The sequence below is a fragment of the Coenobita brevimanus genome, chromosome 113, assembly GCF_032717465.1.
Source record: "Coenobita brevimanus isolate Jiangsu-jjx chromosome 113, ASM3271746v2, whole genome shotgun sequence".
NCBI lineage: Eukaryota > Metazoa > Arthropoda > Malacostraca > Decapoda > Coenobitidae > Coenobita > Coenobita brevimanus.
Genome location: NC_137066.1, coordinates 15,302,623 through 15,320,882, shown reverse-complemented (window position 1 = coordinate 15,320,882; position 18,260 = coordinate 15,302,623). Strand labels below are relative to the sequence as shown.

At 42.5% G+C, this 18,260-nt stretch overlaps 1 protein-coding gene across 1 annotated transcript in view; it reads right to left on the bottom strand.

Moving 5' to 3' along the window:
- LOC145418266 (uncharacterized) overlaps positions 1-18,260 on the bottom strand; it is a 481,506-nt gene that overhangs the window by 79,506 nt on the left and 383,740 nt on the right. Inside the window, exons 16-19 of the mRNA XM_080286710.1 lie at positions 13,590-13,751; positions 8,656-8,801; positions 6,631-6,778; positions 5,063-5,192 (exon numbers count right to left, since the gene is read on the bottom strand). Of these exons, the coding sequence (XP_080142836.1) occupies positions 5,063-5,192; positions 6,631-6,778; positions 8,656-8,801; positions 13,590-13,751 (586 nt within the window). The remainder of the gene's footprint in view (positions 1-5,062; positions 5,193-6,630; positions 6,779-8,655; positions 8,802-13,589; positions 13,752-18,260) is intronic.

Here is an 18,260-nt window from a genome sequence, read left to right as displayed (position 1 = left end):
TCCCAGAACGTGGATCACTCTCGACAGATATTCGGCCATTATTTAGATGATTGTACAGTCAAAGACAAAGGTCGTGTCGCGATTTTGTCCGAAGATTAAGTGCAACACCTTAAACATCATGACAGCTCTACCTCAGTTACACATTCGTTGTTGGCTAGCCTGACTTCCTCAAGCTTCATATCTGCTGCTGATGGAATGACGATATATGTGAACCTAGGAAATTCCGAAGTCTTAAAATCAACTCGCGAGAATTACTGAGCCTGAATTTCGTATGAAAGGCGAAATGCTAACGGTTAGGAGATGATCTCCTGGTCATTTCATCTTACACCTTTACACAAAACGTCAATCAGACCTACTATACCTTAGTATGGGGAGGGAAAGCAACATGCATCCAACTATTAGGGAGATGAGAGGTAGCATGATCTCCCTTTATTTACGGGAAGCGAATCCTGAACAGACAGCTCAAACATAATTTTGGTACAAGTATAACCACAGAAAGGTGAATTAGGTGAATTCAAGAGCAAGGCACAATGGAATACAGTCATCGTTCAGGTCGTCCTTGTATTACCACACGACTGTAGGACCAAGAAATAATCACAACAATGGAAGCAGCACTTAAAAGCAGTGCTTACGCCATAAGAAATGAACAGCATCTACAATAAAGCACATGAACAGTTGTGTGTAGACTTCGGTCGTCTGGTTTGTGCTCGAGCTGGTCTGTGGGATTCAGTTCGTCAACCATATAAAATAAAATCGATTATCATAATACGATAACTGTGTTCCCATGTGTTGAATACTGTAGTCCATTTTGTTTTAAAACACTGTTAATTATGTCTGTCCCAGGTCTTAATTATCAACTTGATTAACAAATTTACAGTTAACGTAGATGGAGAACTGATTTTCGAGCACTTATTTAGCCGAGTGATTGTAACGTTGCGGACATGGTAATAAAAAAGAAAAGATGAGAATCGCTTCATATATACTATATAACAACAGCAGTCATAAATACTTAAAATGTACTATTACGACCAGGAGTTCTTAGCCACTCTCGTCCAGGCAACCCGTGTATGTGGCAGCGTCACATTCACGACCACAGAAGTTGCCTTCGATGCATTTCTGTCGAAAAATATCCCTTCAGCTTTGGGCTTGTAGTAATGGATAAAACAATAATAATATTTACTTTCAAGGTTTGACTCTGCTACTGTAACACGAATATATCATACTGATTATTTAATAACTTGTTTCTCGTATAGAGCCAAGCAAGTGACAGATATGTATATATGGTTCCACTCCACGACTTCCTGTAGATTTGAACCAGCGAACACAGAGTGAACAAGTTCAAAACATTCGTTTGTTAACAGGATAGAGAGAGAGAGAGAGAGAGAGAGAGAGAGAGAGAGAGAGAGAGAGAGAGAGAGAGAGAGTGTATTGTGGACGACTGTGAATTTTGGAATAATGAGGTGGAGGCAGACTGACACAGGGAAATGCAAGGGATGAGAAACCCTGGATTCCTGTGAAAACAGGCCACAGTGTGAATATTTCTTCCATTAGTCACTAGAACTTGCCTTGCTTTGTGGTGATTTTTTTTTTTTTAGATTGCTTTCGTTGGAGTAATGAATTAGGGGATAAATGCTGTTGATTTAACAAAAAAACTGTGTTTAAGAAAGTAATTTGCCTCTCTGTCCAGAGAGAGATATCCAGTTAATGAGAAAAATACTCATGAGTTTGCCAAAAATATCCAGGTGCCAACCACCAGAGAGAGAAAAAAATGCGAACATAAGGCATTTAACAGAAGTTACGCGGCCTGCCAAATTATTTGACAAAGTCAACTGGCGTTACCCAGAATAAAACCCATCTTTCATTATGTCCGACGAGACGTTATCCTGGGATTAAACTCCTTCGTCATCAGCCAAAGGAAAAATTCCGTGTTTTGCTCGACCACCTTATTTACTCGTATTGAATAAACTCATGTGTATGTAGCCGGAATGAAGCCCCTTATCTACGGCCTGGCAAACTCCCTGTAAAGGGTACCCGGTACTATTTTCTACCGACAGACAGAGTTAAGCGGTGAGACTCATCTTTCGTGTAAGGAAATCCACCCCGCCTCTGTGTGTGTGTGTGTGTGTGTGTGTGTGTGTGTGTGTGTGTGTGTGTGTGTGTGTGTGTGTGTGTGTGTGTGTGTGTGTGTGTGTGTGTGTGTGTGTGTGTGTGTGTGTGTGTGTGTGTGTGTGTGTGTGTGTGTGTGTGTTGAATTGCAAGTCATCTGACTAGTGGAGCATGGTATGCGGGTTGGTCAGTTGGTGACTGGGTGGGTGGATTGGTTAGTGTAGGCTGATTGTTTCACAGGCGGATTAGGTGGAGTGGGTGGACGAGAGGGAGGGAAAGGGTTGTTGGGCTGGTTAAGTGGGGTGGAGTGGGGTTCGTGCATTGTTTAAGTGGGGTGGGTGGTGGGGATACCTATAGGACAAGACAAGAGACGGGTTTGTGTCGTCCTACTTTTGAGACATTCTGTATTGAGTAAGGTTGTGGGTATGTGCGTTGATGGGTGGGTGTGTAGGTGGATGGACGGATTGTGGGAAAAAAGGCCACTGGGATTAGGTGATTTGAGTTGATGTCCGAGTTGGGAAGAGTTTAGTGTGCGGAAAATCGGTCCACAAAGGATATTATTCTGGAATTATGCTGAAGCAGGTATATATATATATATATATATATATATATATATATATATATATATATATATATATATATATATATATATATATCCAGTGGGTTACAACAGGTCCATCGTGCAATACGTCTGTTGGTTACGAGGTCTGTGTTTCAACTGCAAGCATCAGTGGGTGATATAACCACGTCGGATAACAGGTTTATGGGGAAAATAGATTCATTGTGAAAAATACATCGATGGGTATACTACCATGTAGGAGACCTGTATCCATGGAGAGATTCAAGGTCGACGGAAAAATTGGTCCGTGGGGAGAAAATACATCAATGGGGAAAATTAGTTCGTGGGAAAATAGGTTACATAGAAAAGTAGGCTTCTTTGAAAAAAAAAAAAATCATTAAGGAAAATAGGTCCATGGGGGATTGTGCTCCGAGTGGTGAAAATGTCCATTGAAAAAACTATTCATGCGGTGAAAATAGGTCCATAGGGGCATACACGTACTATAAACATACATGGAAATATTTAAAATACGTGTGACCTAAAATATCCAACTTTTAACAGCGACCGTTGCCTGGAATTAGGCTTACCATGGCACACCTTGGACCAAACAAACATTAGCCAGACCTTATTACCACTTCGTCATCCAGTTATTATATTTCATAATTTTCCTTCATTTACTAATTTAGGCATAGAAAGCCAACCGAAACGAAAGGAAAAATCCCTATTTAACTGTGTTGAGCACCTCATTTCTCCACCTCATTCCTCTAAAATTCACAGGCACTCCCTCTCTCTCTCTCTCTCTCTCTCTCTCTCTCTCTCTCTCTCTCTCTCTCTCTCTCTCTCTCTCCTGTTAACAAACGAATGTTTCGAACTTGTTCACTCTGTATTCGCTGGTTCAAATCTACAGGAAGTCTTGGAGTGGAACCATATATACATATTTGTCACTTGCTTGGCTCTATACGAGAAACAAGTTATTAAATAATCAGTATGATATATTCGTGTTACAGTAGCAGAGTCAAACCTTGAAAGTAAATAGTACTATTGTTTTATCCATTAGTACAAGCCCAAAGCTGAAGGAATATTTTTCGACAGAAATTCATCGAAGGCAACTTCTGTGCTCGTGAATGCGACGCTGCCACATACACGGATTGGCTGGACGAGGGTGGCTAAGAACTCCTGGCCGCAATAGTACATGAGTTTCGGTTAGTTACAAAAAATATAATGGCATCCACATGCAGATTACCTGGAGAAAATGGCAACAGACCGCACCAAAACTAAAGTCTTTATGCAGATATTTTCACCAAATTTCACGACTCGACATTAAGACGTCTGGCAATAGACAGCTAGACAGACATTAGTCTTTGACTGTACCACTCCTTTCTTTGCGTTACCCCCGTGGTTTCATTCCCCCAAACCTACCAGATCTTTTCAACCTGGGTATCACCTAGTTTTGAGTTACGGTACAGTTAATGCAGTAACGTTGTTCGACTTTTTCCGCCATCTTGATGAACGCGTAACGCGACGAGCGTGAACTAAACAGCCATGAGCACAGCGTGACTGACAACCAACGAGTCACTCGTGGCGGTTGGCATTAAACACGAATGTCCAAGAAGGTCCTGCACTGCGCTACACAAAACACCGCCCCTATCCTCCAACTGGTTGTTGACGAAAAAAAAAAATGAGGTCGGATAATATCTGAACAGACTTCGTATGTTAAGTAGTGCCTGAAACAGAGATATGTGTTTGGGAGAACATGCTGGCCTATTCACTTTGTTAATATCACACTGAAAAATCTGCAATAGGCCAGGCTATCCTGATGGCTACTGAAACAGGAACTCCAGCTCTCCTTATCTCCATCACTCCCATCCTCCCCGGGAGTACCGCCATGATCGGCTGGTGCTACGGCCCACTGCCTAGATATACTGTATATATATATATATATATATATATATATATATATATATATAAAGAGAGAGAGAGAGAGAGAGAGAGAGAGAGAGAGAGAGAGAGAGAGAGAGATTTATACAGTATGTGTGTGTGCGTGCGTGCGTGTGTGTGTGTGCGTGCGTGTGTGTGTGTGTGTGTGTGTGTGTGTGTGTGTGTGTGTGTGTGTGTGTGTGTGTGTGTGTGTGTGTGTGTGTGTGTGTGTGTGTGTGTGTGTGTGTAGATAAATCTCTGTCTATCTGTCTATGTATCTGTCTATGTATCTGTCTATCTATACATGTATTTATATCTGTATCTATCTATATATCTGCCTATAAATAAATAGATTGATAGATAGATAGATACAGATATAGATATAGTTATAGGTATAGATAAATATATACACCTTGAATAATTTTTTTCTGCTGTGAGAAATCCTAGCAATCAAAATGGTTAATTCAGCCATGCACTGACCCGATCTGATTGATGCCAACGAAGATGAGTGCTGAGTACAGCCATCCAGGCACCCATGGGTCGTCCAGGTGAAGGGGGAAGCATAGGCCGTTGGTGCCGTAGAACCCTTGACGGCTGCGGTAGTATACCACTGAGGGAAAGAGGTACAGGGTATTAGCATTGAAACATTTGCCGTTGGTGCCGTAGAACCCTCGGCGGCTGTGGTAGTATGGAGGAGTGTGACGGGGAGTATTACACACACACAAACACACACACACACACACACACACACACACACACACACACACACACACACACACACACACACGGACTTGGACGTAGGATGGTGGTACAGCCTTTTTCGCAGTTCAGCGTGGAAGAAGCACAAAAGTGCTGAGGCGGAAGCCTGTGTGTTCTTCAGTTAATGGCTTTTGGCGTGTTGTGTGACGTGGCGAGGTGCGACTTAAACATCGATAAGGTTTATGAAAGTGGAGTTCATCGTTTCATATGTGACTATGAGTAGACCCGTCTGTGTTTTTGAGTGTTTCTGTTTTAAGATGGATCTCTTTCTGTGTCTGTCTGTCTGTCTTTCTGTCTCTGTCTCTCTGTCTGTCTATCTGTCTGTCTGTCTGTCTGTCTGTCTGTCTCTCTCTCTCTCTCTCTCTCTCTCTCTCTCTCTCTCTCTCACTCTGTGTGTGTGTGTGTGTGTGTGTGTGTGTGTGTGTGTGTGTGTGTGTGTGTGTGTGTGTGTTTGTGTGTGTGTGTTATTACGGCTAGAAGAATTGCCGCGGTGAAACACATACTCGCCACTTTAGTGTCTCACCTTTTATTTCAAAACTTCCAAGTAGAAAGGTGCAAGAACAATAATGCGTGTAGGGAGGTATTCTGTGTGCATGATAGGGAGGTATTCTGTCCCATGATAAAGAAAATGCGAGCACGATGAGTTTCACTTGCTTTCTTGACTGATGTTACTCCACATGAAACATCATTCCAAATGTTGTGTAGAAATATCAGTTGGTGGATCACATACCCTTATCCTTGCCTCTGTAAGGGTGAACCTTCACGTATTAAGGTGCTAAATATTGTGTACCACAAAGAATGACACACATAACTGGACACTCATTACCGAATGATGAAACCATTATCGTGACTTTCGTAACATCTCATAGGGGCTGAGTATATGAATTAGAAAGAGTTATTAAGATAGACTTTAGGATGACCGCTTGAGACTCTGACAAAGATAACAGCAAATCGTTATGGAGTTTTGAAATGAAGTACGCCTGTGGCATCGGAGACTGTGATGCCACTTGCATAAGCAAAAGTTAAGGCCATTTAAGTACAAGACCAGGATAATCTAGGGCCTGGGGGCTTCCAGGCGACAAGAAACTCCTTTTAATTCAGTTACTTGTACATATTATTTTACTTGTTTTTGTTACCTCAAGACAGCTTTGTTTAGCTCTGGATGGATCTCTGTCAGTAATGACGACTATGAAGTTTTCTCTAGCCCGTCAAATCCGAAAACTCCCTCCCAGACTGCATAAAAATGTCTTCAGTGCTGAGAAAACAAAAATAAAATTCAGACATTTTACCTGGAGCGATGGCCAAAGTGATGCCAGTAGCCCATATACAGCCCAATGCCACCTTAGCGCCACCAAGGGACAGCTTAGGGGCTCCCAGGGGCCACGTGATGCACAGCCAACGCTCCACAGACATGAATGACAGCAGCAGCACCGACACCTGCCACAAAAATAAAATCCCATGTATTCGGGAAGGAAAACACTGTGACTTACGTGCTATGGCTCGCATTAAAAATATGGTTTATGGTAACCTAGTCTTGAATTCCTATGCTTCGAAGGGAGGATTATGAGACTGAATCTTTCAGTTTACTGGAATAATAAGTACAGACAACCCTTGTGTTTTAGGCTATATCCTAATGCAAAACAAAGATAACTTAGGATGTTATACCGAGTTTCCCACTCTGGATATAGACTGGGCAGTCTGTTACCAGAGACCTTTCAGTTCTACGTGGCACACATCTTCAAGTGCCACCACTTAAACCTTAATACCTAACTTCTATACTGAATACATGGTATGACTGTATTACTCAGGACTGGTATGTTGGCACTAGTGGAGGAATTTTAATATATTAGTGAGTTATGTGGAAAATTTTTAAATTCAGTATTAAGACATTCAAGTCATCAACCTATTCCCTACCCCAACCTACGATCAACTTTGTATCCTTTTTGCCTGTCCGTTTGGAATTTATATGGTACGACTTGATGTTTGAGTCAGTTTAAAGCAATGTGTAGGAACGCCTCCACGTTCGACCAAGGCTACCTTAACGAAACTTATCCAAATCTAACCTACTCTTGCCTTGTCTGACATCACAACCAAGTTGCAGGTATGAGTGCACTGCCATGACATCTTCAAGTAGATGGCGTGCATACTGTGCTCTAATCTGACATGATATTCATGACCTGGCCAAATCTAAGCCAGCATAGTTTAACCAAACCAAATTTAACCCACCCCGTCCCGACCACTTTTCCACCACTGACTCCCCCCAATCCAGACCATTTTTGGAAAAAATTTTTTTTGGCTCAAACCTCCACTTTTGGTGAGAAACATCGAAAATTCATAGAGAAATTGCTTCCCTGAGGTTTAAAATACTCGATACAGGTAGCGGTACCTCCTCACTTTACTGTGTTTTCTATGAGGCTGGCTCCAAAGAAAACGAGTTCTATGGGAGGGTAACAATTCCACACCACTCATAAACGGTATTTAGTTATTTATTTGGTACGAATTTATATGTAGTACGAGAGTATATTGGTTTTCACACAGTAATATAGGCAATATAAACATTGTTTCACTCACCAAACACATCAACATACCTGACCTTTTTTGATGACATTACCTGATCACCATTTCTGACCATTTCTTCCTCTAATGCTATGTAAAGTTTGTCCTCCACATTGTCATCGATTGGGGAATCACTCTGGCCCTGAATTTCATACCGTGGCACGACATGTCTTTACTGGCCAGGTCACTGGTAACAGGTGAATTGTCGAGACAATGGTGTGCGGGGGGGGAGGTCATGCTGAGTAAGACATTGTCCCTGCCAGGCATCTTGTAGAGGAAGGTGTCACGTGTATACGTACCAAAAATCACTTGCGGAAATTTAAAATTGTGCAAATTAGGGACCTTGCAATTGATTCGCATTTATATGCATCAATGGGACTGACAGTGACAAAACATGTGGACTTATATATATGTCAATGGGATGCGGTGTGTTAAGATAACTCACCCTAATTTAATATGACCTAGCCAAACCAATGCTAACCTAATCTAAACAAACCAAATCTAACCTAAGCTAACCACTACAGACATAATTTAACTGAACCCTATTAATCCAGTTAACCTAACCTAACCAAGGTTAATGCATGATAACCAATGGAAACCTAACTCAACCTTGCCAAAGCTAATGTAATCTGATCTTACCTAACTAATCCAAAGTTGCCCAAACCTAACTTAACCAATGCTCACCTGACCAACATTAACTTAACGAAAGCAAATCTAACTTTTCCTAACCTATTCTAATTTATTCTAACCCAACGAACCTCTGCTGATGTCATAGCCAAGATGCCGGTAAGGGTGCACTGCCACGAACCCATCCAGTAGTAGGCATGCTGGCTGTACTCTGACCGGAACTCCACATCCTTCACTGCCACCACCATCAGGTACAACCCAGTCAGCAGGTCGGCAACTGGGGAAGCAGAGTTGCAAGCCACCAGGGTAAGACCATCGTAGCCTAGCGATTCAAGGTAATGTAAAAAAGAAAAAAAAAACTAAAGGCTCCCAAGGGGGGAATCACACCAGCCATGAGCCGATACATATTTAGCACGGCTTAGAATATGACCTTAACCTTGACCTACTTTCACCAATTTCGAACTCATATGAGATTTTCATCCCTACTACACACTTTTGACATTTTGTGATGATATCTTGAGCCGTTCAAAGTTATTGTGCTAACAGACACACAGACACACAGACAGATGGACAAACTGATAACAGTACTTGTAGATTTTTCATCCATTCTACACACCAGCACAATTTTGTGATTAGGTCTTGAGTGGTTGTGAAGTTATTGCGGTAACAGAAACATAGACCTTGACCTTCATTCATCAATTTTGAGCTCGTTATCCATTTCTTTTCCCTACTACACATCTGTAAATTTTTTTGATGATATCTGGAGCTGTTGCGAAGTTATCATGCTAACACACACACACACACACACACACACACACACACACACACACACACACACAAACTGAAAACAATACCAGCTTCGTTTTCGCAGTTGGTACAAACTAGAGGTCCCCTGAGGGGGGAATCACACCTGCTGCGAGCCGATACATATCTAGCACGGCTTGGAATATGACCTTGACCTTGACCCACTATCACCAATGTCGAACTAGTAGGAGATTTTCATCCCTACTACACACATAAAATTTTGTGATGATAACTTGAGTGGTTGCGAAGTTATCATGGTAACAGACACACAGACCTTGACCTACTGTCACCAATTTCCAACTCGTAATAGATTTTAATTCCTACTACACACCTGTAAACTTTTATGATGATATATTGAGCAGCTGCTAACTTATCGTGGTTACAGACACACATACCTTGACCGACTTTAACCATTTTCAAACTCGTGATCTAGTTTTTTCCCTACTACACACCTGTAAATTTTGTGATGATCTTTTGAGTGGTTGTGAAGTAATTGGGCTAACAGACACATACAGACACACACACAGACAAACTGAAAACAATATCGAAAGAATTAGTTAAGATCGTGTTTTACTTTCCGCCTGCCAAAATTTTACTCACCTGAATCAAATCGTTTTGTTATAGCCTGAGTAAAGCATCAACGTTGGACCATCACAGTAGGTGAGGTAATGGTACAAGCTATGTAGGCTTGTACTTTACCCTTGATGCATTCAGCCAGATGGTGCATTTCATATCCCCTTCTTACTATCTCCAAACGATTTTACCTCAGCTTCAGAGATACTTTGTGGACTGAAGGTGTTAAATTTAGTGTTCATTAATCCTTTCGCCGGTAGCAGACATTTGGTCCAGATTTAAAACAGTCCTATGGGAACAACAAAGTTTAAATATAAAAACACGTCAGGTGACAAAGAAGGTTATATGTTGTAAGCAACAGCGGTATCAGGTCCAGTACCCTACACCTCCAAGAGGCATATAAAGGACTAAGTACTTTTTAAAATAATTTTCTGTGTTGTCATTTGGGTATAGAAATGACAGCCTGTCACGTTACACCCAGTAGTCCTATGTGCGGTTCTTCTTCACAGATCACCACTTTGGTACAATTATTCATCGTCCTTATTGAGATCATGGTACTTCTGCCCCATTTATAATTCGTGCGATGGTATCAGAGATGGCGTTTACTTGGTCAAAGGCCCAGATAGGATATAATGCTTGGGATCAAGAGGGGCGAATCAGGGCACAAAATGAATGCACAGGATGGCTTTGTAGGGACAGTTGCATGGCCGAGGTTGGTGGGTCTGCTCGGTCAGACAGATTGAGATTACTAAACAATAACAAGCAAAACGTTTTCCCCCAGGCTAAATGAAATAGTCACTTAGTGACAAGAATAGTAAGATCATAATAGGACATCGGGATGAAGAAGCTAACACTTTCAATAGCCAACCAATCATTGTTTTTTCTTGCCCAGTTCAGACAATTATACTAAACATAGAGAAGGTGTCTTGTATTCAGGGCATTAATGAATGAACTATGTACCTCCTCTAGTTCATTATACAGGGAGGGTAAGCAGACAATACGAAGCACATTTGCATGACCTTGTTGAACGTGGGGGATTTTGACAAAGTTGTAAACGAAAGAATCATCAGTTAGGCACACAACTTGAATACTGCGCCAAGGTAGCGTGAGACTTTTATGAGCCTTAGTAAGGTAAAATTGAATCACCTTGATTAGTATGTAACCCTAACCTCAAGTATGACTACCCTTAGCCATCAACTGGACTGAAAGAAGATAGTGATCTTTTAAGAGGTAGAAGAAATGTGCATTAATAAAGAAAAAAATATAAACTGCAATCAAAACTGTGCGGTATGAAATAATTTCGATACTGTACTCGTATAACTAACACACTTGTAAACCCATTTCTGGCTATGCCCCCTAAGTGCCAACCCCCACCCACTTGTTTTCCCTCACTGACTTGTTCCCACCATGACAAAATTTCCCACAAATACCTATTTTCTCCCCTGAACCTGATTTCCTCCATTAATCTATTATCCCAATCAACCAATTTTGCTGATTGACGTGTTTTCCATATGGCCTTTTATCCCCCGTGACCCTATGTTCATCACTGACCTGTTTTCACCACTGGACTTTCGTTTCCCCCAGGACTTAGTTTCCCATAAAGCTATTTTGCATTATGACTGATTTCCTCCATGAACCTATTTTCCCTTGATGAATCTGTTTTGCCTCCATGGGCTTGTTTTCCTTCCACGCACCAATTTTTCCCTCCATTAGCCAGTTTTTCCTTCATCGACTTTATTCTACCCTTTGACCCTGTTGTCTCCATGGACCGCTTTTCCTCATGGACCTCATATTGTCATGGAATGCTTTTCCTCATGGCCCTCGTTTCAGAATGGATCCTATTTCTTCCCATTTATCCATTTCCCACTGTTTTTCCCCTTTGGAGCTTTTTCCCTCTTTGGATCTACTCCGTCCATGGACCTATTCCCTTATGAACCAATGTTTTCCCCACTGGGACACACCAAATCTGTATATGGAACTAAATTCTCCCCTGAGCCAATTTTCCCACATGAACCCATTTTTAGCTCCTGGATCCATGTTTCTCCTTTAGCCCAGTTTCCCAGGGATATATTCTTCACGAACCTCTTTCCAGCTAGACTTGTTTTTATTATGGATATTCTTACCCTTTGGGCCGAATAGCCATGGAACAATTTTCACATCACCCACCCACCCATCCGCCTTTGCCAGCTAGCTTCCACCCACCCACCTACCCAGCCCATCCACCCACTCACCCTTCCCACCCTGCCCATCCATTCACCCACCCACACACCGTCCTTGCCCAACCACTCACCCACCCACCAGCTCAGTCTACAACCCTCTTGCCATTCATTCTGCTCACCCACGCATCCACCTAACAACCCACCCTGCTCACCCATTCACTCACTCATGCACTTATCCCCTCGCCCTACCAATCCATCTGCCGTGCCTAGCCACTCATCTACCCACCTACTTACCCATCCACCAACCCACTTGCCTTCCTATTTACTCATTTACCTGTCCTGCCCATTTATTCATGTACACACCCTTCCCACCCACTCTCCCACTCTGCCCAGCCACCCACTCACCTTGCCCACCCAATCACCCAACCTCCACTCACCCTGCCCATCAACACACTCACCCCACCCCACCCCACCCCAACACACCTTCTAACTTTGCCCACCCACCCCTCCCACCCTGTCCACCTACATAGCTTACCTTCGCGCACTCTGCCCTCGCCACCCATATACCCACTATTCTAGCCACCCACCCAGCTAGCTCCACCATGATGACCTGCAAGTTCCACACACAAATACACACACACAAGAGAGAGAGAGAGAGAGAGAGAGAGAGAGAGAGAGAGAGAGAGAGAGAGAGAGAGAGAGAGAGAGAGAGAAAGAGAAAGAGAGAGAGAGACAGACAGACAGACAGACAGACAGAAAGACAGACAGACAGATAGACAGACAGACAGACAGACAGAGAAGCGGGGGTGGTCGGCAGAGTTGTGTTTATGGCATAGATTCATGACACTATTAAGTCTAGTATATTCTTTTAACCTTTGGATCATGTTGACGTTCTTGACAATACGTTCTTACTATCGTTGCACGATTTTATGCAGAAACTTGTAGCTTAATATTTGCCAGACACTCCCAGGGGCTGGTCTTGGAATGCCAATATATCTTACTTACCGGTTACTAGTAGATCACCTTAAAATTATCCCATTGCAACCCCCTAAGGACTCCAGGACAGTCACAAGAGCCATCCCAGGACTCCCCTAGATTATCCTCAAAGGTTCCATTGTTAAAAGTTGGTTAGATGACTTAAGGTCCTTTTTTGGCCCCGTGAAACGCAGGTAGATGATCCCGCAGAGTTATAGCAATTTTTATTTTGTGAAGATAGGTTTCGGTTGGCCCTTCCCAAGGGTATCCTGCAGCAAAAAACTTGACTGTTCTAGTTTCACGGTCCTATTAGGTTTTTATAATTTTACCTCTCCCCCTTGAAAAATTTTCGTGGCATGCATGGAGGGGGTATGATTTTTTTTAGTTTCACCTTTGCCTTTTGATGTCAGTTGTATATAACCATCTCAAGGCGTAATGAAGATTTCTCTCTCTCTCTCTCTCTCTCTCTCTCTCTCTCTCTCTCTCTCTCTCTCTCTCTCCATTGTTGCCATCTACATCAGTCGGCTCCGTGTGTGATGATCATCTTGCCTCACCTGCCAGATTGCGTATGAAGAGGGAGAGTATCTTGTTGTCATCCCTGGAGAAGACCCTACCGGCCAGCACTGTAAGGTTGCCCACCAGTGTCGTCAGAGCCACCAGCCACACAGCCACACGCAGCTCCTTGCCAACCAGCAGGTGTTGGAACGACGACACACCTGCAGCCACCAGCACAGCAGTGTCATAAAGGTGCGCAAGGATGAAGGTTGGTACGCGAATGTGGCAGTGGATATGGATAGGTGTTGGTGAGTGTGCAAGGTTGGACCTGTACAAATGAATGTGATAGTGAGTATGTGTAGGCTTGGGTAGTTGTGAAGAAATTGATTAGGTAGGGATTGGATGCAAATGATGGAACACGGCGTCCCTGGCATAAGCAGGAACAGGTGTGTAAATGACATGTGCAAAGTGGGGACGGGTAAACAGAGGTGTGTAATGATATACAGCAATGTAAAGAGATAGATTGTCTGGAGACTGGAGTCATGAGGACAGGTGTGTGAGACATGTGTGCGTGAGGTATGCAAGGAGGAAGTAGGTTGATCAATTTGGGAGTGTGTGTGTGTGTGTGTGTGTGTGTGTGTGTGTGTGTGTGTGTGTGTGTGTGTGAAAATAATAGGTGTGCAGTGTGTAGGGTCAGAAGTGTGGTGGCATGGTGGAAGGGTGGTTTGTGATGTCAATGGGGGTGAGTAAGTGTGAATGGTGTTGATAAATGCTTAGGTGAGAGACTGAAACTCAGTGGGGTGCGTAATGGTTGCAAACGTTTTTGTTATGCAAGAAGAAAAAAAAATGAGAGTAAATGGCTGGAAAAAGCTATCTTTTCAAGAGAAATTTGAGAACAGACAGACGAAATCAAGAACTGTTAATTTCAAGATCATGAACAGAGGGATATACAGACTGAGCAAGATAATTCCAAACTTGACACTTTGTGTACATTTTGAACTGTGAGTAAGTTACTGGGAACATGGATGTAAGTTCTTCTGTTGCTGGTCCTGTTCTAGGGGAAAGACAGACTTAGCAAATCCTGATCATCAGTCTTAATGACAACCGTGGACGTGATTTGCATAAATCTTACTTTTCCTCTCCAACTTTTATTTTTTTTTATTTTTTCTTGCTTTGCTAGGTAGGATGAGGCTAATGAAGAAAAAGGATTATATTTTATGCCTATCGCCTGCACGAGGGTCATAAAGGCAGACAGTCTACACCTGCTAAATTCCAATCTTCCCCTCGATACGACCCGCAGTAGTCGGTGTTACATCTGGTCCCCAGTTGTACTGCTGGGTGAACAGGGATAAAAGGGAAACAAACTTAGTCCACCAGTCTCACCGTGTCCCATATCAAACTCAGGTTCTTTCAGTTGCGAGGTGATGTGCTGGCCAGTGCACCAAGAATCTTGCCGACCCCTCTTACCAATAACACCCTTTTTGGCTTGTGAGTTACTTGTTTAATCCCTTCACACCCATAACGACTTTTCCATTATAATCAGGCTACCCTTGGACGACATTACTCAACTTGGTTTTATGGGGGATATACTTATGTAACCTCGCCATTTTAAAAAGTCTCGCCTAAGCCACATAAAATCGCCGAAGAGTATCAAGAAGATAACAAAATGACGTCTCCGCATTTATTCTAAGCTCAATGGAATCGTCTGACTGAACCAAGAGAAGACAAAAAATATGCTATCGTAGTTATCCCTAGTCTGGCAGCATTAGGAGTAGAACAAAAAAGGGGGAGGGGGAAGCCATTACAGGAAGGCCAAAGTTGAATATAATCGCCTGTTGCAAGAAAATTTGGTAATCGCAGTGAAGGGATGAATTTATTTGGTGCAGTGTATAACAGCCAGAAGATCGTGTTGAAAATTATTAAAATGCACTGTAACTTGATTGGAAACATTGATTAACGCTCTGGCATGGTTAACGATGAAGCGACGTTAGATAAATTGTTTCAGCCTCAAGGTTTATTTGGTGTGGGTGAATTTCAACGTCAAATGAAGGCAGGTGATGAGGGAGTGTTGGTGTGGATGGCTTTGTGTTATTTGTGTAGAGACCTGGGTAGTAATGGGTTGCAGCTGTTAGGAGGGAGGAGGATTAGAATTTGCACATTACTTGAATCCATTAATTGCACTGATCTACCTGTCTGATTGTCAATTTGTCTATCTATATCTATCTATCTGTCTCTCATCCTATCTGATTTCAGTGTCTATCTGCTTTTATCCGTATGTTTAAATCCATCTACCTATCTACCATTGTCTATACTCCTATATCTATCTCTCTTTATCTGTCATTGTCTGTAAGCCTCTATCTATTTATCTGATTGTTTATCTGTATGTCATTTTCACTCCTCAATCTATCTCTCTGTCTATAAGTATACGCCTCTATCTATCTATCTATCTAAGTATACGCCTTATTTTCTGTCTATGTATGTATCTATCTATCTATCCGTATACCTATCTACTTTGTGTATCTGACTCAGAGTGAAAGAGTTGGTGAATGGTATTTCTTATCCCTACACATCCAAGTCCCTTTGGATTAAACAAGAACACTGACGAGATATAAAGTAAAATATTTTGTGGCGAAATCTTAAGTTGCAATAAATCTCTAAGGAAGTGGTGTTTGGAAGTCCCCACACAAGTGACAATACGGCTTATCTTCTTTAGCCAGAGGACGTTAAATTCTTTTCGTCATGTCTGCTGGTAGGCGATTTATTCATCCTTCAAGAGCCCTCATTTAATGTTAGGGCTGATGAGGGCTTTACCTTATCTTTTCCTTGACTAAACTCTCTTACCTGATTTTCTTCGCCCAAAGATGGCAAATATAGAACGAACAGGTACAATAATACTAGATAAATGCCAGAGCTTCAGGGACTTAACATGGGGCTTGGCTAAATTGGCTACAGTCCATGGGCGTGAAGTGCCAACACCAGGGCCCTAATATGGCCCTTTAGCTCACTGAAAATTTCCAGAGTGAAACGCCTCGTTTCCGAAAGTCGTTACTCAGAGACAGACGGACAGGGCAACTCATAGAGATGCTTTTGGCCTCTAAAAATAAGTAAGCTGATAGAAATGAAGTCGTTAAAGAAAACAGCTCTCATGGTGATAATGATGATGATGACTGAATATACTGGCAGCGTTGATAAACTGGTATAGTACTTCTCAACTTATGCTTAAAACTTAAACTGCTGAAGGGAAGAAAGGCTCGTATATTTTGACAGATACTGATGGACCGCCTTTGGTTATTGCATTTGATCAGCCTGCATTCCCATATTACAGAGTGAAGTCAGCAGTGATAGGCAGAGGCCAGACAAACTCTTACTTCATCACGTACCGGTACTTCAAAATTTGGCCATTTATCTTTCCTCTAGCGATGTAACCTCCTGAATCCACTGGCATATTCTAAAGTATTCATTCTATTTTTAAATGACTTCATTCAAGTTAGAGAAGGCCTCTGACATTCAAGGGATTAATGAAGACTCTGTAACCCGTCCAATTCGAAAAGTCTCCTCGAAATTAAATACAACTGTATGGTGATAGCGGGAATGAGATACAAAATACGGCACTGGGCTGAAGACGTTTATGTCTATGATTTCTTCTCAACGTATTGCACCAATGTCAGCCTTTTTGTAGTTAGCTTTGAGTACGCGAGTTGGTAACATCTCTTCCCTAAAGATTTATACATATTGGTAATTACTACTTGACCTTCCCTTGGTGATATAGGTATTATTGTATCGACATGATTTGCATCAGTAAGATACGTTTCCATACGATGCTACGATGATGCATTTTGTAGTTTATGCTTGCTGCCACTCAGCGAATATGTTCAGCTGGAGAGACGTTCTGAGCTGTTTGAATGAGATTTGTAAAATAGAATAGAAAGGGAGGAGGGGTCTAGAGATGGATTAAGCAGACATTCTAATAGAACAGACAGGGAGGAGGGGTCTAGAGAAGGATTAAGCAGACATTCTAATTATACCTAGCGTCGAGGAAGGAGAAAGGCAGAGCATCGTTACTAAACAGCCAGTGCCAGCGACGAACTTGGAGACAGCTACTGCAAGAGTGGCTGTCCTACCTTCTGAAATACCAGACCTAGCACACCCATTCAACCCTCCCCTCAAACCCTCCCCTCAAGCATCTGGTGGCACGCTATCCCTTACAGATATCCATCCATCTATCCATCATCCAATCCTACGTTGCCCCATGAGCAGCGTAGGAACCTGGGGTTAGGCAAGTTGGTCCTGACATTTAAGATGATAGTGACCAACCTCACTCATCCCTGAGTGGCATTACGTGACAAATAAACCCCAATCACCCCAGGGATATAAACCTTCACCAGCTAAATCCGACTGGAGTGCCATAATTACCCACTAAACCACCAGAGCCAAAATTTGGTTATATGGCTACCACCCAGCGTAGTAAATGGTTTCCTGGTGTACAAGAAACCATTTAGCTTGTCGCTCAGTGTGGAGTCACCCACAGGCAGAAGGAAGAGGAAAGAATGAAGGAAAGAAAGAAAGAAGAGGGAGTGTAAAGTCACCCGTTGGCAGAAGGACGAGGAAAGCATGAAGGAAAGAAAGACAGAAGAGGATGGAAGGAAAGAAGGATGTCGGAGAGGAAAGGGCAGACACCCGAGAGCAGCACTACATCGAGGGAGTGCTCTCGGGTGTCTACCCTTTCCTCT